General features: G+C 45.9%; 1 protein-coding gene across 1 annotated transcript; it reads left to right on the plus strand.

Annotated features, from left to right (window-relative positions):
• The first annotated feature begins 93 nt into the window (after positions 1-93).
• On the plus strand, positions 94-22,992 carry LOC144368736 (Fc receptor-like protein 5). The gene is made up of 9 exons (XM_078027853.1): positions 94-190; positions 264-542; positions 3,713-3,991; positions 7,742-8,020; positions 10,416-10,694; positions 13,350-13,628; positions 16,522-19,036; positions 19,234-20,967; positions 21,045-22,992. Exons 1-7 carry the CDS (start codon positions 94-96, stop codon positions 16,830-16,832), a joined length of 1,803 nt encoding a protein of 600 aa, XP_077883979.1. The 3' UTR covers positions 16,833-19,036; positions 19,234-20,967; positions 21,045-22,992.
• Positions 22,993-24,289: the final 1,297 nt, after the last annotated feature.

Below are 24,289 nucleotides of genomic sequence, written 5' to 3' on the forward strand. Positions count from 1 at the left end.
CCCAAGGACATCATCTCCTCTGCAAAAGGGGGGCAGGTCACCTGATAAGGGGGGCAGGAGGGAAGAGGCAGGGGTCTGACGGAGAAGGAATAGATGGGAGCAGACCAGATGGAGGATGGGGAGGGATGGGGAGAGAAGCCTGGGAGGTTGCTGGACCACCCTGAGGGCCAGGAGAGACTAGAGTCTGGCCGTTTGCTCTGGCCACAGATGGCAATTACAGGGAAGAGGCAGAAGTGACGGTTGACTCATTTTCTCTCCCTCAGCCGCTGTGTCTCGGCCTGTCCTCACCCTCAGTCCTCCTAACAACCGAGTTCGTGAGGGAACCCGGGTGACACTTCACTGTGAAGTCCAGAGAGGTTCTCCCCCGATCCTGTTCAAGTTCTATCATGAGTCTGTCTCTCTGGGGAGAAGCTCAACCCCCTCTACAGGAAGAGCATCCTTGGGCATCTCTCTGACCACAAAGCATTCTGGGAACTACTACTGCACTGCTGATAACGGATATGGTCCCCAGCGCAGTGAGGCTGTGAGCCTGTCGGTCGCCAGTAAGCCGTGGTTTCCTCCATTCACCCACCCCTCTCTCTGACCCCTCCACAAATGTGCTCCCACTTCCCAGTGTCCTGTGCTTTTTCCTTGGGAAAAGCCGATGTACTCTCCACTCCCCTCTCCAAACCAGCCATCCCCCCTGCTGCCTGTGCAGCCTGGGTGACATCACACCTCTGGATGTCACACAGCTTTCTCTCTCCTGGCCCCTCACCAGGAAGAACCCCCAATTCTCCCTTTCTCTCTACTTGTCCCGTGGATCTTCCGGGAGGAAAATCAGACAGTTGCTCTAAAATCAGTTTCCAGAGCCCAGAGGTATCTCTTGTTAGTTTACTATCAGACATTTGTTCAATCAGTGTATCAAGCAGCATAAGATATAGACGGGATCCCTGTTATCCAAAATGTCCCTCTTGTTGGAGCATTTTTAAGAGTTGATTAGGCAGTGGTATAAGGAGGCAGAGTCAAGGGAGGGGCTGGACACAGGTCAGGAGACAGCGTGACCTTGGTTTTTTGGTCTAATGACCTGAAGGCTCTTGAAGGTAGTTCTCATATAATTCAAATGGACTCTATTGAGACTTGAATGTCAGTTTTGGGCCATCCACATGACAAAATTCCAGGCCCCATTTTTAGGGAGACAGTGTGATTTGGGGACTGTACTGATAGCAGAGAGTCCACTTTTGGTGAAGTCTGGAATCAGCCTCGATTTGACCTCCTCTAATACAACAGACCCATTCTGGAAGAGAAGGCAGAACCCAGTCCCTCTCACAATAGATGTGCAAGTTATGAAAGAAAGGACCAGGGAACCCTGCAGAGAGATCTCACATGGCAGAGATAAAGAGTCTGTGTCCCTGACATTCAGAGACCAGGAAACTGGAGACAGGGATACCATTATCAAAGGTGTTTAGAGACGTTTGAAGTGCTCTGTGGTGGCCCATGTGTTCACCTCATATTGCCTGTGGGTGCGTTGCACTGACATCTAAGGATACATCAGGCTGTGCCAAGTGCACCCATCTTGAGGTCTAATAGCAGATGCAGATGAGTCCTAGGACAAACGTCAACCTGAGGGACAGAAATACCTGGAGGTGGCAGAAGCAAACCTGCAAGGCCCACCAATCTGACTTGGGAGACGAGAGGCATTTTCTTAGGAGAACTAAGGCAACTTGAAAACCCCTTCTGTGTGAGTTGAGACCCTAAGATGAAAGAGAACATTTCAGGAAAAGAAAGGGAGGGCGGGAGGAGAAGTGAGAGGCTGGGTTCCAGGCAAAGGCATGTGCTAAAGAACCAATACTCGGGGGGCCAGTAGGAGGTCAGACCCACTGGCCGCAGGATGGAGTGAAGACCGGGAGCGAGGATGAGGAAGGGAGGGCGGCTGGCCCGCCTGGCCCTCCACACTAGGAAAGCCTGTGGGCTTTATGCAAAAGGGTAACCTGGGATGCAGGAGGAGTTTTAGTGCTGGGGAAAATCACCGCAGCTGTAGGATGAAGAATGGATGGTAGAACAGCCAGATTGGGGACCAACGGGGAGCAGATGTAAGAACCCAAGAAGAGAAGGTACTGTTGAGCAGTATCCCCAGGCCGGTCTCAGCTGAGGAGAAAGGACACCAAAAGGGTCCCAGCTGAGGGACGAGATGCTAGGAGAGGGTTCACACAGACACTAAACCAAGATCCTGCTTTAAGCAAAAGATAGTGGGCCAATTCAGAGGAGGCCAAGCTGGAAGTGATGGAAGACAAGAATCCAGCCTCAGGCTCTGCATTTAGCCACAGAGTCCTATTTGGTAGAACAGAGGCTATAACCGGAGTACCAGGGTTTGACTGTTGCCTCACCACTTATTACCTGTATGACAACCTTGTTGAGCCTCAGTTTCCTCATCTGTAAAATAGGAACAGCTACAGTGCTTACCTCAGGGAATGGTTTTGATGGTTAACACATGTAAATATCTACATATTACACATGACAGAGACACATATATGCCAGACCTATAGTTAAAAGAACTCTACTGTCATAATAGCAAGTATCTTTTGTTATTATGAATAGCATCATTATTGTTATATTCATAAATAGGAAACCTCAACTTTAGTAGATTTGGCATAAACACCAGTGGTAATAAGCAAGAAATGAGTTTGAGGTACAGCAGAGAGCCAGTAAATGTAGGTCATCTCTTCTAGAAGCCTGTCCACAGGAAAGAGGAGACAGAAAACACTAAGCGCAAGCAATGTTGCTATTATATTGTTTTGTTGCTTTTCTAACATGAAGAGGGTCCAACAAGATCAAACAACTCCAAATGAGGTTTGGAGAAAGCTGATGCAGGCAGAGAATTTATATCCAGGATAGAGACAGGTGTGCACAGGGTCAAGAAACAGGAGAACCCACCTTGGGCAATCAGAATCAAAATGGAGTCACTTTCGTCAAGCCCTAGGCAAAACAAACAAAGCCAGGAAGTTATGAGGAGGGGGAACTCATGCATGCACGCCTGATAACAACAACTATTCATAAAATGACTCCAGAAACACAGCCTTGCATAAAGATCACTGTACCCTTGCACACAAAAAAAATATTTTTGTATGAGCATTTGCCCAACAACTATTTTATCTTGGACAGACACCACCCTTATTATTCATTTGTATAGTCAAGGGTTACTGTTTCAGAACCATCTTATGTAATTCTCCTCCTTTCACCCCTAAAAACTCCCCTTTGCCTCAGCCTCCTTGGATAGGTTCCTAGTTTTCATGCCTGTGTATCCCCTTGCTGTGCTCTGCTGGTCTCCCATACACTTCATCTCTAGAGAATCTCTCTCTGTTATTTGGATTGACCCAAGGAATAACTCTTCCAAGGTCACAGAGCAGAGGGGAGGAGCCAAGAGCTGATGGGGGTAAGGATGGGGGTCTGGTGGCAGCAAGATAAGGCGACTTCTTCCCCAAGGGCTTCATCTCTGCAAAAGGGGGGCAGGTCACCTGTCAAGGGGGGCAGGAAGGAAGAGGCAGGGGTCTGACGGAGAAGGAATAGACGGGAGCAGACCAGATGGAGGATGGGGAGGGATGGGAGGAAAGCCTGGGAGGTTGCTGGACCACCCTGAGGGCCAGGAGAGACTAGAGTCTGGCCGTTTGCTCTGGCCCCAGATGGCAATTACAGGGAAGAGGCAGAAGTGATGGTTGACTCATTTTCTCTCCCTCAGCCGCTGTGTCTCGGCCTGTCCTCACCCTCAGCCCTGCTGAGAACTGGCTCCTGGAAGGAACCCGGGTGACACTTCACTGTGAAGTCCAGAGAGGTTCTCCCCCGATCCTGTTCAAGTTCTATCATGAGTCTGTCTCCCTGGGCAGCAGCTCAACCCCCTCTACAGGAAGAGCATCCTTGGGCATCTCTCTGACCACAAAGCATTCTGGGAACTACTACTGCACTGCTGATAACGGATATGGTCCCCAGCGCAGTGCGGCTGTGAGGCTCTCCGTCTTGGGTAAGCCCTGAGTTCCTGCTAAGCCCATCCCCGGTCAGAGCCCTCTCTCTCAGGCCCCTTCACAAGTCTGCGGGAACCTTCCTGCTTCCTATCACAGTCAGCCTAACACCCTTCTCGACTCTCAGCAAACCCAGGCCTCAGGGCTTATCCATCCCTGGCTCAACCTGACCCTATGACAGCTCAGAGACCCCCCCAGCTTCTACCCAACACATTTCTTTTCACAAATCATCACTTTGTGCCCTCCGTCTTCTGAGCCAATTTTTCTTCACTTGATGCACAGATGCTTCACCTGTTTCTCCCTAACACTCGTAGTTCAGCTGCAAGCACCGCCATGTGGGCAAATATTGGGCCACACCATAATTTCTCCAAAGAAGTCTCAAGCAGTTACAGCTCTCACAGTAGGTCTGCAGAGGACTGGATGTGAAAGGAAAGAATATGACGATTCCAAAACCAGAGCCCCCAGCCTTAATGCATCCACTAACCCATTATAATGTTTTATTATGTCCTCACACTTAGCAATATCTAAATCCTCTCTACTTCCTGTTCCTTGTCTGTCTCCCTCAATGTCAGTGGGATATAAGCTCTAAGAGTACAGGACCTCATGGCATAGGTCTTCCCTACCTCCCTGAGCCTAACAGTGTGTGACACTGGGCATTTGGAACTTTTCTATTCTTGTGCAAGAATAGAATAGTGTTTATCAGAGGCTGGGAAGTGGTCGGGGAAGAAGATGGTTAATAAGGGTGCACTTGGAAAGGGGGGATATTTCTAATGTTCTATAGCACATTGGGAGGGTACCTATGATTGACAACAACTAACTGTCTACTTCAAAATAATTAGCAGAGAAGATTTTGACGTTCCCAACACAAAGAAATAATGAATGTTTGAGGTAATGGATTAACTAATGATCCTGACCGTATACATGTATCAAAATAGCACACTATGCCCCAAATATAGATATGATTACTATGTCAATTAAAATTTTTAAAATTATAAGGAGAAAAGAAGATGACATAGTACTTTTATGAAGAAGAATTGCTACAGAAAACAGGAAAAAAACTCTCAAATTCTTCTAGATAGTCTCAATACAATTAGAGAAAATATGGACTCAAAAAAAGTTCAAAAATAAATTAAAGAGGTCAAAGAAGAGATGATAAGACGATAAAATAATAAGAAGAGATAAGAAAACCATTCAGCAGAACTTGGGAGAAACAAAGAAAATTACAAAGATGTTCTAGAAATAAAATCCAATGTAAGGCAATAAGAATAGAAGAGATACCCCTAAAAAATGTTAATTGAATGAAGAATCATTATAAGAAAACAATACAGAATGCAAAACAGAAAAAAGAGGCAAAAATATAATATGGAAAGCAGACAATAGATACCCCATGTTTGGATAATTAAATGCTTCTAGTGGAAAAACATTTTTAAAAATAAATAACAGATTTCAAAAACAGATTAGAAAACCACACTGAAGAGAAAAACAAAACTCAAAGATGTAATTTGAAAATTTCCTAAAATGAAGAAAACATTAGCATGTACATAAGACTATCTTCAATTAAGTTTTTGAACTTCAGAATTAAAGTGTGTGTGTGTGCACACGCGCGCGTGTGTGTGAAAGAAAGAGAGAGAAGAGAAGCAGAGGGGAAAGGAAGCGGGGTGGAGTGAGAGAGAGGGTTTTTGGAAAAAATGAGCAGTCATCTCAGAAAGAAAAATATCCAGTTGGTCCTTGACTTTGCACAGTAGTGGATGCCAAAGAGAGAAGTGTGGTGTCCAGACTTGGACCTCGAGGAGAGGCATGAGAACGGAGAATTTTATATCAAACTGAAAAGTCACTGTCAAAAAATGCAGAAACTCAGGGAATTTAGTGCCCTTTAACCATTCTTGAAAAAAAAAATTACTTCTTGAGAAAATCCAGCCCCTCAAGATGTGAATCAACATAAAGGAGGGAAACGTGATATGAAAATACAGACTGAACCTAGTAGATCAGGGTTTCCCAACCCTGGCTGCACATGAGAATCACCTGGGAACTTGGCAAAAATCCTCTCATTAAGCTCCTCTCCAAAAATATTAAATTCAGAATTTCTCAAGTAAGACTTGAGAAACAATATTTTTTAACACATATTCAGGTGAGAATATTGTACCACAAGGTTGAAAAACCACATATTTCGATGCAGAAACAGTGGCCAACCAATTGTGAAAACTATGGTTATGAATAGAAAACCAGGGTTGGGGCTGTAACTCGGTGGTAGAGCGCTCGCCTAGCACGTGTGAGGCACTGGGCAAAACTCAGCACCACATCAAAATAAATAAATAAGATAAAGGTATTGTGTTTATCTACAACTAAAAAATCCGTTAAAAGAAAGAAAACCATTACAAACACTGAAAATTTAAAAAATATATGTGTAATGAAGAAAAATCATCTGGTCAGAAGCAGGAGAGGAAGTAAAATAACAATTATTTTCTTGTGATCACTGTTATTTCATAATGAGCAACAAAAAAGAATTTGACTTGACAATTTTTTTAAATTAATGTTGCTTCCAAACAAATAATCATCTAAGGCGACAAACACACCAATTGCCCTGATCTGATCATTCCACATTGTATACAATATCAAAATGTCACACTGTACCCATAAATATGCACAATTACTGTATGTCAGTAATTAAAATGGAAAACGTTTTATAAAATTAATAACAAATTTCAAAGTTTCCACTTTATAAATCATTTCTGAGTATTTTTAGAAATTCATTAATGGGTTAGTAAAGTTACATGGAAAACCAACTAGCAGCCTGTAGAGTCACACAGGAGAGAATGAGTGAATTATTCAAGTGAAGTGACTAGAAAAAGAGAATAAATAATAAATATAAACCTAACTGAAAAAGGTATGAGGAAACAGATACTTATTTTCCCCTAGTGCAGGTGTTAATTGGTCCAACGTTTTAAAGAGTAATTTATCATTATTTAAACTGTTCATATACCTCCTCCAAGAAATTCTACTTCTAAGAATTTATCCTAATGCATGCACAAATATATAATGATATATCTACAGGATCATTTAATGCAGTACTACACAAATATTTTAAAATTATGACCTAACCATTCATTCAGAAAGAATTGCTTAAGTATATTATAGTAAATAAACACAATGGAATATTCCAAGGTTTGTAAAGTAGGTAATATCTGTACAAAATTTTACATACATAAGAGTTGCACTTTATTGTATATAAAGAAATATACTTTGAGGCTGGGGTTACAGCTCAGCGGTAGAGTACTTGCCTTGCACTTGTGAGGTACTAGGTTTGATTCTCAGCACCACATAAAAATAAATAAAATAAGTAAAGATATTGTGTCCACCTTTAAAAAAATTCTTAAAAAAATATATACATATATATAAACTTTGTTCTTTTAAGTGAATGGTGCAGATCATTCATAAATACCACAGAAAGAGGCTCAGGGTAGGTTGCTAAGGCAGAAAGCAGGTTGCGGAAGAGTGTGTATTGTGATCCGCTGCCTGTGGTTTTCACTGTATTTATGTGTTGATGTAAGTATATTTGTACATAGAAACGGCTTAGAAAGTTATTAACACATATGCAACTGAGGAAATCTCTGAAAAATAAGAATAAGATAAATGATAGAATGTTTCTTATTTATTTTATATAATTCTGTAAATTTAACATTATTTTAATGGGGAACTGTTTGAAATTTTTTTAAGAAGACACTAACGTCAGCTAACATGTTTTCTCTCCTCAGTTCCATTGTCCCGTCCTGTCCTCACCCTCAAGAATCCCAGCGTCCAGCCTGTGGTGGGGGACGTGATGGAGCTTCATTGCGAGGCCCTGGGAGGCTCCCTCCCCATCACATACACGTTTTATCATGAGGATGTCACCCTGGGGAGCAGAAACGCCCATTCTAGAGGAGGAGCATCCCTCAGTCTCTCTGTGACTCCAGAACATTCTGGAAACTACTTCTGTGAAGCCAGAAATAGTGCTCAGACACAACGCAGTGACACAATGACACTCACTGTCAAAAGTAAGTTGGTTTTTCCCACTAACAGCAGCAGAAGGGACAGACCATTGCCCCACCAGCCCCAGTAGGCGAGACTGGAGCTCAGTTTCCACAGAAGCACCCCCTGGGGGCTGTCATGGCAGGCCTGCTGCCTCACAGCCACATGGAGAGCAGGTGTGCCTGGATTCCACAGGTGGAGGAGCGTGCACCTTCCTTTCCGAGCTGTACCTTTTTTTCCCAGCTGTATTTTCCCTTCTCCACCTGTACTTCCCTTTCTCTAGCTGTACTTTCCTTACTCGAGCTGTTCTTTCCTTTTTCTAGTTGAAGAATTATTTCTGAAGCTCTACTGTACTTGCTATAGGTGTTCTTCCCTTTCTCGAGCTGTACTTTCCTTTCTCTCACTGTACTTTCCTTTCTCTAGCTGTACTTTCCTTTCTCTATTGGTACTTTACTTTCTCCAGCTATACTTTTCTTAATCTAGCTGTACTTTCTCTTATAGCAGTGCTCTGCAGCCATTGTTATGAAAACCCACAAATTTCTCCCTAGCTTCTCCTGCACCTCTGCCAGAGCAACCTGGGTCCCATCCGAGACCCCTACTCTTGCTTTTTTACATGCCCCTTTCCATTGAGCAATATCACCAAGTCCCACTCTCATGAGCTGAGCATCTGGTCACATCTCACTGATCCACCTCCACCCATTGCTTCACCATCGCTAAATCTGAGAAAAGACTCAGCTACCGGGCTGTATCACAAAGATCACTAAAGACATCCATGTACTTAGATCCCTTAAACATTTCCATCCCACCATCATTTTATGACTCTAAGAATCACATGTCTATGTCTATGATCAACACCATGGCCTATCCTTTTCCCACATCCATCATCCACCCTACATAAACACAGGCGTCCAACCCTAAAAGACCATTTAAGCACTTACTACTCACCATGACCTCCTGCCCTTCCAGCAACTCCTTCTGTCACTACTGTCCTCAGACCTCAACAGAACTCCCAGTTCAATCACTCTCCTTCTCCCTCCCTCATCCATCTGCCAAGAACACCTCTGACTCCTACCATCAAATTGAAAGTTTGTCTATCTCTCCACCCAATCAGTAACTACGCCCCCTTTCCCCCAGGTATGGAGCAGGGGATTCTTCTCCCGGTGTCAGTGAACATTTCCATTTGATCTCTACATTCCATCCTCTCATGCATCCTCAGAACCTTCAGGAAACCAACTATCCCTTTCTCACTCATGACTCTCAGCATCCCTCCTCATAGGCTCCTTCCGTGGGCATTTGACTTGCTCCATTTCTCTCACAGCTAGAAACACCACTGCTTGATCCTGCTCCATCCACTGCTCATCACACTTGCTCCACCCAAATCCACAAGGCAGAAACTGAGGGGTGTTCCTTGAATCCTCTCTATCTCTATTGCCACCACCCTAGTCAGAGCCTTCGTCATTCAGTGACTTTTAACTACCCCTCAGTTTCACTTCTGCCCCCACTACAGTCCTTTGTGCCAAACAAGGTCAGAATTCTGATACCATTGCTTAGTGAAGAAGGATCTAATTCCTCAGCATGGCGTGGGAAGCCCTGCCTGGCTCTCCAGCCTTCCCTCAGTGCTACCCCACCTATGCCCACCTTCTTGCCAGCCCAGGACCTTTGCACATACTGTCTACCTGCTTCATCTTTCCTCTTTCCTCTTTCCTCCCTCTTCCCATGGTTAATTTCTAATGCCATGAGAAGCTTCCCTGACTCATCTGTGCTAGATCCAGTCCCAGTATTCAACCTTTCTTAGCACCTGATCTTTGGTCTCAATTATCAATGCTTTGACTCTAAATTTCTGTTTTGTTCAGTTTCTGCCTACCATTTCCCCTGCATTGGAAGCTCTGAGAGCAGGGTCTGTGTCTTTCTTACCATTGAATATCCATTAGATACAGCCATTGTGGAACTTATGGATATCCTGTATTCAGTAATTTGTGAATAATTAAATATAAAAATGAGCAAATATACTGCAATGCCCATCCTTTTGTGAGTCCTGTTTCTAATGTAGCTCATACTCAAATCCATCCCTGGTTATATATGCAACAGCTCTCTCCTCTCCTTCACTTTCTGTTGAGCTGGTTTCTCCTCCCCCCTTCATCCTTTGACTTATCAGATGCACAGGTTTCAATTTCATCCCTTCAGACTCCTCAAATATGCGTGGGTTTGTACATCTCAGTGCTCCAAACCACAGGTAAGAACTGCACACATGTCAGTGTTTCCTGAGGTCTGAATAAGGTTCTGAGAATGTGTAAAGGATGAGCTCTCATTCGCGTCTCAAGGTCATTAAAAAACAAGAAAATCACTGTCCTGTTTGAAATGTCTTTAGTGTGGAAGAATATATTCAATCAGAAAGGCTAATGGCTGTTTTTCCTTCCCCAGTTCCAGTGTCCCGTCCTGTCCTCACACGCAGGGCTCCCATGTTACAGCCTGTGGTGGGGGACGTGATGGAGCTTCACTGCGAGGCCCTGGGAGGCTCCCTCCCCATCACATACACGTTTTATCATGAGGATGTCACCCTGGGGAGCAGAGAGGCCCATTATAGAGGAGGAGCATCCCTCAGTCTCTCTGTGACTCCAGAACATTCTGGAAACTACTTCTGTGAAGCCACCAACAGTGCTCAGACACAACGCAGTGACACAATGACACTCACTGTCAAAAGTAAGTTGGTTTTTCCCACTAACAGCAGCAGAAGGGACAGACCATTGCCCCACCAGCCCCAGTAGGCGAGACTGGAGCTCAGTTTCCACAGAAGCACCCCCTGGGGGCTGTCATGGCAGGCCTGCTGCCTCACAGCCACATGGAGAGCAGGTGTGCCTGGATTTCACAGGTGGAGGAGTGCGCCTTCCTTTCTCACTGTACCTTCCTTTGTCTAGTTGTTCTTTCCTTTCTCCTACTGTCCTTTCCTTTCTCTAGCTCTACTATCCTTTCTCCAGCTGTACTTTACTTTCTCTACCTGTTTGTTCCTTTCTCTAATTGTGCTTTCCTTTCTCCAGCTGTATTTTCCTTACTCCAGCTGTTCTTTTCTTTCTCTAGCTGTACTCTCCTTTCTCTATCTGTACTTTCCTTTCTCCAGCTGTACTTTTTTCAACTGCTATACTTTCCTTTTATCAGCTGTACTTTTTTTTCCTCTAGCAGTTTTTTCCTTTCTCTCACTTTCCTTTCCTTTCTCTCACTTTACTTCCCTTTCTCTCACTGTACTTTCCTGTCTCTAGCTGTACTTCCCTGTCTCTAGCTGCACTTTCCTTTCTCCAGCTGTACTTTCCTTTCTGTATCTGTACTTTCCTGTCTCTAGCTGTACTTTCCTTTATCTCACTGTACTTTCCTTTCTCCAGCTGTACCTTCCTTTCTCTAGCTGTACTTTTCTTACTAGCAATGCTCTGCAGCCATTGTTATGAAACCTCACATATTTCTCCCTAGCTTCTCCTGTTTTCTGCCAGAAAAACTTCGGCTCTCATCGAAGAACCCTGCTAGGAAATTTCCCAACTTTCTCACTCTTGCTTTTTTACATGCCCTTTTCCATTCAGCAATATCACCAAGTCCCACTGTCATGAGCTGAGATCTGGTCAAATCTCACTGATCCACCTCCACCCATTGCTTCACCATCGCTAAATTTGAGAAAAGACTCAACTACCAGGTTGTCTCACAGAGATCACCAAAGACCTCCATGTATTTTGATCCCTTGGCCCTCATTCCATGACTCTAATGACCACATGTCTATGTCTATGTTCGTGACCAACACCATGGCCTGTCCTTTTCCCACGTCCATCATCCACCCCACATAAACACAGGCATCCAACCCTAAAAGACCATTTTAAGCACTTACTACTCACCATGACCTCCTGCCCTTCCAGCAACTCCTTCTGTCACTACTGTCCTCAGACCTCAACAGAACTCCCAGTTCAATCACTCTCCTTCTCCCTCCCTCATCCATCTGCCTAGAAAACCTCTGACTCCTACCATCAAATTGAGTGTTTGTCTATCTCTCCACCCAGTCAGTAACTACGCCCCCTTTCCCCCAGGTGTGGAGCAGGGGACTCTTCTCCTGGTGTCAGTGAACATTTCCATTTGATCTCTACATTCCATCCTCTCATGCATCCTCAGAACCTTCAGGAAACCAACTATCCCTTTCTCACTCACAACTCTAAGCATCCCTCCTCATAGGCTCCTTCCGTGGGCATTTGACTTGCTCCATTTCTCTCACAGCTAGAAACACCATTGCTTGATCCTGCTCCATCCACTGCTCACCACACTTGCTCCACCCAAATCCACAAGGCAGAAACTGAGGGGTGTTCTTTGAATCCTCTCTATCTCTATTGCCACCACCCTAGTCAGAGCCTTCGTCATTCAGTGACTTTTAACTACCCCTCAGTTTCACTTCTGCCCCCACTACAGTCCTTTGTGCCAAACAAGGTCAGAATTCTGATACCATTGCTTAGTGAAGAAGGATCAAAATCCTCAGCATGGCGTGGGAAGCCCTGCCTGGCTCTCCAGCCTTCCCTCAGTGCTACCCCACCTATGCTCACCTTCTTGCCAGCCCAGGACCTTTGCACATACTGTCTACCTGCTTCATCTTTCCTCTTTCCTCTTTCCTCCCTCTTCCCATGGTTAATTTCTAATGCCATGAGAAGCTTCCCCTGACTCATCTGTGCTAGATCCAGTCCCAGTATTCAACCTTTCTTAGCACCTGATCTTTGGTGTCAATTATCAATGCTTTGACTCTAAATTTCTGTTTTGTTCAGTTTCTGCCTACCATTTCCCCTGCATTGGAAGCTCTGAGAGCAGGGTCTATGTCTTTCTCACCACTGAATATCCATTAGATACAACCATTGTGGAACTTATGGATACCTTGTATTCAGTAATTTGTGATTGATTAATTAAATATAAAAATAAGCAAATACACTGCAATGCCCATCCTCTTGTGAGTCCTGTTTCTAGTGTAGCCCAGACTCAATTCCATGCCTGGTTATAAATGCAACAGCTCTCTCCTCTCCTTCACTTTCTGTTGAGCTGGTTTCTCCTTCCCCCCTTCATCCTTATCAGATGCACAGGTTTCAATTTCATCTGTTTTCAGATTCCTCACATATGCTTGGGTTTTTACATCTCAGTTCTCCAAACCACAGGTGTGTAATAACTACACACATGTCAGTGTTTCCTGAGGTGTGAATAAGGTTCTGAGAATGTGTAAAGGATGAGCTCTCATTTGTGTCTCAAGGTCATTAAAAAACAAGAAAATCACTGTCCTGTTTGAAATGTCTGTAGTGTGGAAGAATATATTCAATCAGAAAGAGCTGATGGCTGTTTTTCCTCCCCCAGTTCCAGTGTCCCGCCCTGTCCTCACCCTCAGGGCTCCCAGGGCCCAGGCTGTGGTGGGGGACGTGGTGGAGCTTCACTGCGAGGCCCTGAGCGGCTCTCCTCCGATCCTGTACAAGTTTTACCATGAGGACGTCACCCTGGGCAGCACAGTGGCCCCCTCTGGCGGAGGAGCCTCCTTCAACCTCTCCCTGATGGAGAAACATTCTGGAAACTACTCGTGTGAGGCTGAGAATGACCTGAGGATGCAGCACAGTGAACTGGTGACTGTCATTGTCACAGGTGAGCCGGCTGTGCCCACCAGCAGCACAAGCCAGACCTGCGGGTGCCTTCCCTTCCAACCGCACCAGACAAAGGTGCAGCGCTCCCCGGGCTCCTGTCTGGTTGCCTTCGCAGCCTCTCCCCGCCTGCAGAGCCCTGTTGACATCTGAGCTCCCTCCTGAGGTGGTTTAAGGAAGCCCAAGGATTCTGAGGATGGGTTTCTCTGCTCCCCCCAAATATCAGACCCTTCCTTGCCTGGGTTCTTCTCTCCTTGACTTCCAAGAAGCTTCTACTCCTGAGTTCACTTCATTCCCAGGAATAGAAGTTTTATCCATATTCCATATTAAAATCCTCTGCTAACATCCGCACAGCCTCCCAGCCTTTGGGTCCTTAAAGGATGGGCACAGGTGACAGGGGCAGAGGAGGGGACAGCAGGGTGACATGGGATAAAAATCGCCCCCATCAATTAAATTTGTCTTTTCTAAGCTGTCCTTTCACTGCTTGCCATTAAGTGTAATAACCAAAGGAAAAGTGCTTCTTTTGAGCTTTTAATCTGTTTGGCGATGACCTTTAAACCTTGTTTAGGGAGACCCAGGGTAAAGAAAAAGTCTCTTAGGGCTGTTACGATGAATGTTGCAGACTTGGCTTTAAAGATCAACTTCCTATATGACCTTCACCAAGCACCTTTCTTATACTGACCTCAGTGTCCTCATCCGTAAAGTGGGAAATCCGGCTAGATGGAAATCGTGTCATAATTTCCCTGTCCTAGATGGAAATTGTGCCATAATTTCCCATAATTTCCTGGACAGGGAATATAGAACATAGAGACACAAAGTTTCCTAGAAGGATTCGTGCAAAAGGAGAAGAGGGTTGTCCCTACCTCCGGGATTCGTCCCAGGAACGGGAGACTATGCTATGGTGTACGATTACCCCCAGAGTCAGGTAAAGCCAAACCTAGGTCTACACTCTTGGTCTTTCTTGGCTGAATCCCTAAGTATCTTGAGGAATAGAGACAAAGTTAAAGAAACAGGATAATTTGATCCTGCTAGCTCAGGATCCAGTCTCTACTCGAGGTAGCCAGTGCAGTGATCTCCAAGTCCCCGGGAGGTGAACTGATTTGAGGTGTGGTTTCTCCCATTCAGCCAGATCATTTGCTCCTGCTCTATGACCTCCTGTCCCAGTAGCACCTGCCTCAGACAGTTTTCCTCTGAACTGGGACTGTTGATCATCCTTCTCCCCTTGTTCCTATGATTCCCCGGCACAAACACCTGTTATTCTGCTGCTATTATCAACCTAGCTAAAGAGTTTCCTGAACATCCTGGATATACTGTGTGTGAGTTCCAGAGCTAGGACCCAAGTCACGGAGAACAGCAACCACCCAGAAGAGCAGATTGGGAGGCAGTTTCTCCTCTCTATGACGTGTGTCCTAGTTTCAAGATCCATATCATGAAATGTTATCTGAATGTTAAAAATCCAGTATTACCAAAGGACCAACGTTGTAAAGGTCTACTTCTTTCTTTCTTTCTTTCTTTAATTTATTTGTTCTTTCTAGATATACATGGCAGTAGAGTGTATTTTGGCATATTAGACATACATAGAATTAGCATAACTTAGTCACATAGGTCTGGTTCATCCTACTGTCTTTTCCATTCCCATCTCGCCTCCCTTCCCTTCATTCCCCTTTGTCTGTCCAAGGAACTTCTCATCTTCCCCTTCCTTGTTGTGACTTAGCATCCATATATCAGAGAAAACATTCTTTTTTGGGGGGGAGGGGGGACCAGCTTATTTCACTTAGCATAATATTCTTCAGTTCCATCTATTTACCATATGCCATAATTTCATTCTTCTATATGACTGAGTAATATTTCATTGTGTATATATACCACTTGTTTTTTAATCCATTCTTCTGTTATAGGGAACCTAGGTTGGTCCCATAGCCTGGCTATTGTGAATTGAGCTGCTGTAAACATTGATGTGGCAGCATCACTAGAGTATGCTGACTTTCAGTCCTTTGGATATAAACCCAAGAGTGGGATAACTGGGTCAAATAGTGGTTCCATCCCAAGTTTCCTAAGGAATCTTCATACTTTTTCCAGAGTGGTGGTACCAATTTGCAGTTCCAACAGTAATGTATAAGTGAACACAAAGGTCTCTTTCCAACTTCTCTTCCTATACATAACTACCTGTTAACTGTTTCATGAGTATTTTCCATAAATATTCTATGAACATTGAGGCACAGAATTTGTTACCCAAGTAGGATCATATTACACATATAGTTACCCAACTTCCATTTTTCACTTAAAAATACACCTATGCATCTTAGCTATCTTTCGTTATTGCATTACTTGGTCTACTGGGTCATTTCTGATATTTCACTATTGTAGAAATCCTTATACAAACAATTTTGACCTACAATATGTCAGTATCCCTAAGGAGATGGTCCTAGGCATAGTTTTGCTGGGCCAAGCTTTCAAAGTGTTTTAAATTTGGTAGATATTTTCAAATTGTCAAAGAAGTGTCTTAAATTTGCTTTCTCACCTAGTCAATAACAAGGTGCCTGTTTACCTTGTAGGCATTATCCATCCATTTGGGCTGTGCTAATCGGGTGAGAAGGAAAAGGAATTGTATTGTATTCAGGTTGTTTTTACTTGCATACATGTAATGTATTCATAATGAAGATAAAAGTCTTTTTATATTTACTGACTATTTGAAGTTTTCATCACTTTCTACATTTTTCTATTGAATATTACTGTAAATGAAAAGGTATTTATGCATCAAAGTCATTAACTATGGTTTGTTTCAATTCATTTTCAGAGTCTGAGCTCTGACTTTTTCCATTTGTTTATAACACTTTTCTTTTTCTTACAAATATGTTAGAAGTGGAAACTGCCATGGACATTTTGTTTTGTCCCAGTTCCAGTGTCCGGCCCTGTGCTCACCCTCAGGGCTCCCAGGGCCCAGGCTGAGGTGGGGGACGTGGTGGAGCTTCACTGCGAGGCCCTGAGGGGCTCTCCCCCGATCCTGTACCAGTTTTACCTGGAGGACGTCACCCTGGGAAACAGCTCGGTGCCCTCTGGGGGAGGGGCATCCTTCAACCTCTCCCTGACTGCAGAACATTCTGGAAACTACTCGTGCGAGGCCGACAATGGCCAGGGTGCCCAGTGCAGTGAGGCGGCGGCAATTTTCATCCCAGGTAAGTTTCTTACCCCCAGGGCACAGGTGTGAGCCAAAAATTTCCTCCAGGGACCGTCTGGTCATTCTCACGGGCTTTATCAAGAGAGTGCTTCCCACTTGTGGTGGGGGCAGGGACAAAGAGCATCATCGAATTCAGGGTTTACCTGCTGGCTCTTCTCTCACTGGCCACTGTCCATCCTGACCCTCAGCCCTGTCTCAATCATGGCAACGCCCTGCCTCACAAAGCCAGGAGCCATGTCCTGTGCCACACCAACACCCGCTTGGCCTCAGGGATTCTGGGCCTCTAGGCTCGTCCTGTCTCCCAGGCCAGGCACCAGCTTCAGGGCTCAGAGCAGCTGAAGGCCACAAGCCTCTGTCTTGGGCTCACGCATGGGGTCTCCCCGTCAGGGCTAACGGAGAGCCAAAGTGGTCCTGTGGCCCCAGGAGTCCCTGGGGGGCTGCTGGGGACAGTGGTCCTTGCTGCTGGCGCTCTGCTCTTCTACCATTGGCTTTCGAGGAAAGCAGGTAAGAAGCTCCTGGCTCACCTCCGCCTGAGCCCCTCCCTCCTCTGCCTTCCTTCAACCTCATGCCGACTGTGTGACCGTACCCCGGGCTTTCAAAACCTCCTCTCCTTCCACCCCACAATCCTTCTTCACCTTTCCCACTGGGTCCCCCAAAGCCCTCTTTACCAAATCTGAAACTGCTGAAAGAGCCGTGTTAGTGGAGCAAGCCTGGGTGACATGCAGCTTATCCAACCCCCCAAATTGCAACATGCCTCCCTCGGTATCTACAAAGACCCCTAAGCGATGGGAAGAGGAGGACATCAACTCTGAGAAACAGAAGTGAAAAACAGAAGCCAAATAGGAGTTGGTAACTTGTTGATTTTTTTTAAATGCACACTATGTTTGTAGATGATAAAGTCTCTTTTCCTGCCTTGCAGCTATTAAACTGCCTGCCATTTTTAAAGATCACTCTTTAAAAACTCCAAGATAAAGGTCTACAGTTTGTGGACTCCTATTTCACATTATAACCATACTCCTTTGGAGGCCGGGGTTTAGTAGTTTGGGCCCCATATATCACCTCCCTTGGGAAGGATTCAGACTGTATTGACAGCAATGCCTGGTGATTTCTATGTAAGTCTCCTGCGGCTGGGCCCCCTAAGAAGGTCCTCTTTTCCTAAATCAAATACCTCTGTGCTTTCTTTCACAGGGGGACGGACCGCCTCTGACCCCTCCAGGTAAGACCTGGGCTGTGTTTCCATGTAGTTAATGAAATTCCCATGGGGTATACAATGGAATTGAACCCGATTATCACCAAGAGCCCAGTTTCTGCTGTATGATGCTGAGATGGGTGGTACCCGCTTCACGTCGCCACTTCTGTTGGGATACCTCAAGGCAATTCCCAGGACCTTCCCATCCACCACTTCAACTGTAGAGGCCTTCTTCTCACATCAAGTATCCATTACTTTTTATTTCTCAGCTCACATCCTTATACAACCACCCCTAGCTCTTGGCTTGTTTGTCTGAGTGCCCACTGTGCCCCCTGAGTCCATCCATGTCTTGAGATGACTTAGCTTAATTAACCTGGAAAGCTCTGGACTTGGCCAACATAACCAAGACCTGTTGTGATGACAGCCAAGAAGACAGAGCCACATACCTTGGTCACCCAGTGAAGTCACTCTGCCAGCTGAAGAAGGGCCACTGTCTTGGATCCTTAAGGCTGACTTCAGTAGCCACACTGTGGCTTAACACTATCCCCGGGCAACCCCTGGTAGCAGTGGGAGTAGTATCTAAACCATCCAGAGTTCCTAAGACCTTTTCTGATTCTGATCTCTGTGAAAGTAGAGGTTCTGGAGCCTGGTTTGAATTTTGGTTTTTCCCTTTTCTAGTCACATGGTCATGGTCAGTCACTTCCCCTTGTAAAACCTCCATTATTTTTTTTACCTGTAGAATGGAGATAAAATAGAACTAACTTTCTATTGCTCCAAGTGCAGTGCCTATTACATACCTGATGGCCATAAAGTATAACATATGGTATTAATTCCTCATGATTCATAGTCATGAATATGATTCCAGGCTTGTCTGCCCATCTGGGGTAAAAACTCACTGAGAGGGATCACCATAGCCACTGTGTCAGGCCCCTGGGAAACACCAGTGTTCCTGTGTCTCACAGGCGCTCTTCAGACTCCAACCCCCAGGACCCCACCTACCACAATGTGCCAGGATGGATAGAGCTGCAGCCGGTGTACATGAACGGTGAGGACCAGGGACACGCCGTTGGGCTGGGCCACAGGGTCGGTGTGGGAAAGAGCTGGGACCGGAGGTGAGGGGCGACAGCCCACAGACCCAGAAGGTTTCGTCCTTTTGGACAATAAACAGGCTGGGGAGGAGGACAGGGCTCAGCTAAGAGGCAAGCTCCTTCCTGTCCTCTGACACGTCAACTTCTCTCTAAGTAAATTCTAGAGGAGAAGACGTGGTTTACTCCCAAGTGTCCTGCCTCCAGAAGGAAAGCAGAAATTCAGGTAAGAGCAGAGGGAGCACCGGTTCTGGCCAGCCTTCAACGTCGACAGCCTACTGCTCCATCTCCTCCTCCCCAGAAGGACTGGGCCAGCCAGACACAGAGCCAGCTGCCCCCAGCCTAGTTCACTGGGGCTTCTCAACTTGTGCCTACACTGTTTGGGGTTAGCCCAAGCCCATCACATGGTACTGCTCTCTCTGTCCTCAACTGATGGCCTCAGTACAGTCTAACTCAGCATAGAACCATCACCTTGGGATGTCACTGAACCCTCTGTAAAGCCATTTGTTTATAAAATGGAGCAGGACTATTATTCTCTGCTGTCGTATTTTGGGCTCCTATACAGAATACTATAGACTGGTTGGCTTACAAAATAAGCATTTATTGCTCACAGTTCCCAACATGGTCAGGGTCCCCTCTTCCTCTCCCTGGTTTGCAAACAAGAGCTTTCTTGCTACATCCTCTCATGATAGAGGGATCATCTTTCTTGTGCCTCATTTTCTAAGGACGCCAATCCCATCATTGTAGATCTAAGATACATCTAAGATATATATATGTGTGTGTGTGTATATACAAATGATCTAACATATATTTAAGATATAGATTGATGATTGATAGATTGGTCGGTAGACAGATCAAACCCTTAGAACAGGGCTATATAGGGGTGTAAATAAAAATTTTGTATATATAGAAAGAGATCTTAGAGAGAGATACATATATATGATCTAAGATATATATTTATATCTAAGATCTCAGCTATATATTTCCTTAGAACTAGGATACAAATAAATATCTATAAATATATATTTATCATATGTATAAATATCTTAGATATCCCTTAGAACTGTACCTGTAGCATATATAGATATAGAAGGATATAACTGTAGTATACTTGCATATGATAGTTTGTTTTCTTTTTTTTTTCAATATTTATTTATTTTTTTAAGTTGCAGGTGGATACAGCATCTTTAATTCCTTTTTATGTGGTGCTGAGGATCGACCCCAGTGCCTCACGCGTGCTAGGAGAGCACTCTACCACTGAGCCACAACCCCAGCCCCGAGTTTATTTTCTTTAGAGCACTCAGAACTGTACCTGGCACACAGAAACTGCTCAGCACATGACAGATGATAGGAATTATCCATCTAAAACCGGGTGCACAGTATGTGCCTGTATCATATAGATGCATACATCTCTGCAATAAGCCCAGAGGCAGATGACATGCGGATTCCCATCATAGAGACGTGACAAGTGAGGCAGGAGAGGTTGAGTGACTAGCCCCAGACCACCGGGGTGGCAAGGCAGACCCAGGGCTCCGTCCCAGGGAGATAGGACTCAGAATCTTCTCTCTAAAGCCTGCTTCAGACAATGCTCCATAATATGTGACGTGACTCTAGGGTCAAGGGACTACCAAGGTCAAAGGTGAAGCCCTTCTTTTGAGAGCTTCTGGAAGCTCAGAGTGGGGAGCAAAGCGTGAGGTGGTGCTGAGGAGGGGGCTGGTCAGCGCTCCAAGGCTGAGGACAGAATGGGCACTTGCTGGGCAGGAGAGGTCCTAGGGCGGAAAGGACTGGCCTTATAGCACGGGGCACAGGGACAGCTCTGAGTGGGCCTCCACAGCTGAGCGCTCCCCTTCTTTCCACAGCGGCCTCTGCACACAGCCTCAGCCATCAGACGGTGAGTCTCCTGACCTGTGTTGCCTCGCCCGGGGGCCCAACAGCTCTGGCCCCCGCCTAAGTGTTCCTTCCTCCTAGGACTCCTCTGTCATCTACGCCAAGGTGAAGAAGGCACGCACCCCAGCCTCCGGGCCCCACCAGCTGGCCTCCCCGGCTCCTCACAGATGAGTCCACGCATCTCCCCAACTGCTGTCTCAGCCTCTGAATCCCAGTGCTCTCCATGGGGAAGAAGGAGCATTGAAATGGGAAGATTGAAGCCACCCCAGGCCACATCCAGCAGCTTTTGTGTCAAATGCTCTGTCTGCACCGAGCCCAGAGCCCTGCTGGACTCCCACTTATTTCCTAGGTTACAGCGTTGCCCTCGTGGCTCCTTTTTTAATCTAGTGATAAGTTGCTCCCAACTCGGGGCCCATTGCATCTCCAGGCTTCCTTAGTGAGTGTCAGCTGGGGAGGAGGGGGGTCCTGACAGTCCTCAATTCCAGCAGGGAGGTCCTGCCCGCGTGGGTACACTTCTCAATTGCTATCAGCCTCCTGGGACGACTGCAGGAGCCTGCCAGATGGGAAGCACACGCCCCTAGGATGATGGACGCCATATGGATGTCCTTCTAGTGGACTGCACTTTATGCTTTTCAACCTGTCTGAATCTCCAAGGTCACCTGACTTGAGACTAACTCCTCTCCTGCGCCTGTGCCAATATCTATTCATCCAAGTGAGTGGACTTTGCACTCCGGTTCCCAGGTCTTCCCCAACCTTCCAGGATGCCCAAGGACACTGCTAGAATGCATATTGGAATATATGCAAATTACCATTTGACTGAATAAGTGAAGAAGAAACTATGGGTAATCAAACTGGCATCTGATCCAGCTTCAGCATGCTCCCGAGAAAATTCAGGAGGTACTTCTGTTTCCTCTGAGCAAGAAATAAAAGAGAAGCAGCTGGGGTGAGGAATTTGGCTTATCAAGAAAGAGAATTTCTCAGACTTTAATGTGCCTCCGGAATACCTGAGGATCTTATGAAATTGCAGATCCTGGCTCCGTGAGGCTGGGTGGAGCCTGGGATTCTCTGTAACAAACTTCCAGGTGACACTGATGCCACAGGACCAGGAACCCTACTGAGAGCTGAGGTGCAGGAGGCCTGGCTGCCCTCCATGTAACTTGTACACAGTTCACACTGTTCCTGAAGCAGTCCTTCAGCCAGAGCACCGCCAGCTGCTGTGGCATACAGAACTTCTCTGCAGCATATTGTGTTTTATCAGCCACCCTGAGTGGGGGAAGGTGGCTGCCGCCATCTGTGTTTCCCCACACTTTCCCGTGAAGGGTGAATGAACACCCTATGTATCAACATGCCCTCCAGACCCTGCCCCGAGTTGAGAGGTGCTCTTCTCCATTTCCTAGCTCAGCCCTTCTGCAATTCCTTCTCCTGAAAGGCCTTTCCCATCATCTCCATCTACTGTAATTCTGCCCTTTCCCTAAGCCCCACCAGTATCCACCCACCATCTCTCCTTTGGGCACCTATGGCACTTTGACAGATTTGTAATTACCATTGTCAATGTGGGGAGAGAACTGAAAGTTGGTTAGGACAACCCTAATTTTGCAGCAAGAAATTGAGATCTGGGAGGAAACCAGATGATGATGACCACATAGCCAGGTAGTAGCAAAGCCCAAACTAAAGTAACCCAGGGCTCCCAACCTGCAAGACCACATTCTTTCCTCCACATCTCTCTTCTGTTGCAGAAACATGGGGCTGGGGGCATTTCTGGTTCTCCAACAACTTCGAGAGGCCATAAAAGCAAAGCCCAACTCCAGTTGATGTACACACAGAGCCCAGCATGGTGCCTGGCATACAGCTGGCTTTCAATAAATCATTGTCAAATTGAATGTTGGGTAAGTCTCCCAATGAATCTGCATCATCTCCACCAATTTATCCATATCTTTACTGATTAACTCTTATTCCAGGGGAATGCAATTCATGTCCTCAGACCTCAGAATGTTTGGGGATACCAATAAAATAATTTCTATGAGACCAACCTGTCAGTCTGGAGTGGACTTTTTAACTGTTTTTAACAAAACCAGCATTGCCTGCAGGTTGCCTGAAACTCAAGAAAAAAAAATAAATCAGATGAACCACAAATTTTTTTACTCTCTCCTTACTCCTTCCCTCCCCCTCCCTTCCTTTTTCTCCTTTCATCTCCTTCTTTTTAGCTGAAGACACACCTCTGTCCCAGTCACCCCAGCCAGGAGACACACAGCTGTCTCTGGCTCTCTACACTGAATTGGTCACCCAGTCCAATCCATTCTGCTGTCTGTCTTAGGTATCTCATAAATCGTGTTCCCTCGGCCCCTGCCCTGGTACTGGCTCTTGTCAACCATGAGGACTATTGCAGTCACCTGAGACTGGTGTCCCTACCTCCAGACTCTTCCACCCCCATTCATTCCCAGTAGGATCAGCAGGATGAACTGTCCAGCCTGTTGATCCCTCTGCTGGGATTCCCTTGTTTTCCAGAGAGCTCACTCTTTCCTGTGGGCACAAGGCTCTTTGCAGTTTAATTCCAACCCAAACTTCCAGCTTCATCTCCAATCCTTCCCCACCACCACAGGAACAGGCACCCCACGCTCCTGACACACACACACACACACACACACACACACACACACACACACCCCTGATTTCATGTGGCCATACCTTTCCACATCTGTTCCAGTAACTGTTCCCTCTTTGACTTATCTGTGGAAGTCACTTGTCCTGCAAAACCTAATTCCCCTCTCAGGGAAGCTTCTCTTTCTTCCTCTGGGTCTCTATAACTTTTTTTTGCATCTTTTTTTCTTATCATCCTTACAAGAGAGAAAGAGAGACACAGGCACAGAGACAGAGACAGACAGAGAGAGACCCTCCCCAATTCTCACATCACCGCAGCCCACAGTACAGGACTTGGTCAGTCAGATGCTCAGCTCTTAGTGGATAAATGTATAGAATGGGACTTTGCCTGTTTTCTCAGAATAACTCCCGTGGCCCCAAGGCTGAGGTCTGCAGTTGACAGTTACCCACCATGTTCTGAAGAGGAGCTTCTAGACACACCCACGGGACCAACAGAGGGCACACCCGCCCTCGGCACTTCCAGATCCTCAGGCCTCCTCATCAGTGATGTGTGGGGTTCATTAAGGAGATGGTGACCCAGTGAGGGTGCTGGGCACCTGCCCTCCTGACCCAGCCAGGGAAGACAAGACTCCTGGATAACTGCTCAGAGAAATGAAGAGGGTCCTTCAGCACTCAGCTCAGGAGTCCACAGGCCCCTCCTGTGCCCCCGAGCCCTGCCCACTGAGCTT

Source organism: Ictidomys tridecemlineatus, chromosome 11 (genome assembly GCF_052094955.1).
Source record: "Ictidomys tridecemlineatus isolate mIctTri1 chromosome 11, mIctTri1.hap1, whole genome shotgun sequence".
Taxonomy (NCBI): Eukaryota; Metazoa; Chordata; class Mammalia; order Rodentia; family Sciuridae; genus Ictidomys; species Ictidomys tridecemlineatus.

Bases quoted from the DNA above. Each gene is read 5' to 3' on its own strand.
- LOC144368736 (XM_078027853.1), top strand. From the start codon at position 94: ATGGGAGCAGACCAGATGGAGGATGGGGAGGGATGGGGAGAGAAGCCT. The intron at 543-3,712 runs GTAAGCCGTGGT...TCTCTCCCTCAG, and splicing joins TGTGAGCCTGTCGGTCGCCA to CCGCTGTGTCTCGGCCTGTC. The intron at 13,629-16,521 runs GTGAGCCGGCTG...GTTTTGTCCCAG, and splicing joins GGTGACTGTCATTGTCACAG to TTCCAGTGTCCGGCCCTGTG.